Source organism: Acyrthosiphon pisum, chromosome X (genome assembly GCF_005508785.2).
Source record: "Acyrthosiphon pisum isolate AL4f chromosome X, pea_aphid_22Mar2018_4r6ur, whole genome shotgun sequence".
NCBI classification, from domain to species: domain Eukaryota; kingdom Metazoa; phylum Arthropoda; class Insecta; order Hemiptera; family Aphididae; genus Acyrthosiphon; species Acyrthosiphon pisum.
The window spans coordinates 24,642,171-24,644,541 of NC_042493.1; the positions used below are offsets into that span (position 1 = coordinate 24,642,171).

The following is a 2,371-nucleotide window of genomic DNA, read 5'->3' on the forward strand; positions in this document are numbered from 1 at the left end:
GTTGTCTAAAATAAAATGTATAAAATCAAAATCAAAAAATAACAGCAAAATAATAGGCATCTATATTTAAAAAGGTATTTTTTTGTTTCATAACTAGACTGCAGACGATAGATACTTCACCTTCTACACGGTCATGTTAATGAAAATAAAAATAATTGTAAATTTTATATAAATCAGAAATAAAACAAAATGTTTAAGAGGATGTCACACTTGCATGTGTTGTCCCGTCTTACAAAATAAATGTACAACATACCAAAAACTGTTTTGCGCGGGACTACTTTTATCTTTCTGTGTTTGTAGTAGTGGCTCCAAAATTTCTGAACATAAAGGGTGGACAATTATCTATGCAACAGTGTGCCTATATTTTAGATAACATGAATGCAATAAAAGTTATTTGCTTCCAAACATTTGGTTTTTTTTTTCATTTGCTTATAAAAAATGATTGGATAGTGCTATTAAAAAAAAAAAGCACGCTGTTGTACAGACAAAGTTCTTTTTTATGTTTTGTGAAAATTTTGTAGTTCTACAATAAATATGGTGCAAGAAAAGTTGTCCCGCGCAAAACAGTTTTTGTTATGTTGTACATTTGTAAGACGGAGACAACACATGCGGGTGTGACATCCTCTTAATAAGGAAAACAATAGAAGTTACTTAAGACACTATAAAAAAAAAAAAAATTAACGTATTAAAATACTTTAAAATATATAAGTAAAATTAATATTAGGTATTATTGTTATATTATTATTAATCTATAGAAACAATCATGTACGTGGTTTTAACTGAATGCATTATGGATAACTTTCTCTTTTTAGGAGCAAATTTCAATTCATGTGTTTTAAAAGACCTAAACCCTATTTCTCCCCAAGTTTGCATGCCGAAAATTGGGATATTTGGAAATGTCTTTGCAAGATGAGTATTATCTTCAATGGGCAATGAATGTCTATCTACACATTGGAACATCATTATGAATGTCTTATGAATGTTCAATTTTCCAAAAGTCTTATTAACATACAGTGCAGTATGTTTTAATCCCTCAAGCACTCCATCATCCGTTGTAGAGCCAATAAAATCTGACACACAACGTATACCATCTCCACGAAATATAATTGCCTTCAAAACACCAGGAATATTTTTTTTTGGTGGATTATCATAATCTAAGCTTGATACATGTCCTCCAGATAACGCAAATGGTTCGGACTGATTGTTAGATACCATTTTCACAATAAACCTTATCATCCCATCGATATGTGGTGCACCGACTTTCAAAAATATTATTCCTTTTATAGGACGTGGATCACTATGAAAAAATTCACGTATTGGTTCTTGTATAAATGAGTCAGATGTAACTACACGAGTAAATACACTTACATCATAACTGTCAGTTGTAGGCAAATAGAGAAGTGCCAGTTTCTTATGCATCATAGTCTGAACAGTTATCAATTCATTTTTTTCATTCTTGTCTGGATAAATAATACCTTTAGCGCCAATTGGTACAAATGTCTTAACTGATTTTGGCACGATGTCACTTTTGGGAAAGAAACGGTTATCATTTCTATCTCGTAAGCGCATACAAATTTTTGGCCTGGATCTAGACGAAGGTCCACCAGCCATACCTTCAAAAGTAAACAATACTTTTGGTTCAATTCTCAAATCAATAAAATGTCCACTGTGTATTGGCTCTGGCCGATGATCAGTTCCGTGCATATAATTTAGAGAAGCAGCTTGAATCCATGTACGTTTCTTTAACAGTATATCAGTAGCTATTTTCAAAGAACTGTTGACTTCCCGAAGTGTATTAAGATCATAATAGTTTAGATAAGACAAGACCAACTTGAGAACAGAGTACTGTTCAGAGAAGTATTCACCAAAATCACCAGAATAAGGTGAATGTGGACCGATCGGAATAACTATGGACTTGGAAGTGCTACTTGAATCCAATGAATAACTGCTAGAGCTCGGCGGATCTTCCATTTCTTACAAATATGTACCACCTAAAAATCGAACAAAACAATTTTGACATGAGTTTAATAAGTACTTTGATTTTCAAAGATACTTAGTAATATAATAAATCACAGAGTATTAATTTATTTATCCAATGTATTTAATGCGAGTATTGGCGTTCTCACCTACTATAAGCAGTTAGGAAATGTAATATAGTATTGCAAAATACGTTTTCGCCAAGCTCACTCAAATTTTTGCAGCGCACGTTAAACTTAATGTAGAAATAAAAGTTTAGTTTTAAATAAAACGCAGTTGACCAAACTCTCATCAACGAAAATATTCAACATCGAACAGTTTGCATTGGGTTAAAATTACAATTGAACAATATTACATCAGTAAAGAAAAACAAAAAAACGTAATAATCATATTG

At 31.7% G+C, this 2,371-nt stretch overlaps 1 protein-coding gene across 2 annotated transcripts; it reads right to left on the reverse strand.

Annotated features, from left to right (window-relative positions):
- Window positions 1-376: 376 nt before the first annotated feature.
- LOC100572127 lies at window positions 377-2,371 on the reverse strand. 2 transcript variants are annotated; one of them, XM_029485080.1, is made up of 2 exons: window positions 2,131-2,371; window positions 377-1,991 (listed from the first exon to the last, which is right to left on the reverse strand). In XM_029485080.1, the coding sequence occupies exon 2, from the start codon at window positions 1,969-1,971 to the stop codon at window positions 745-747; it is 1,227 nt and encodes a 408-aa protein (XP_029340940.1). In that variant the 5' UTR covers window positions 1,972-1,991; window positions 2,131-2,371; the 3' UTR covers window positions 377-744. The 2 variants fall into 2 exon arrangements, with proteins under 2 accessions (XP_029340940.1, XP_003245781.1); XM_003245733.4 differs by having other exon boundaries at window positions 378-1,991; window positions 2,127-2,371.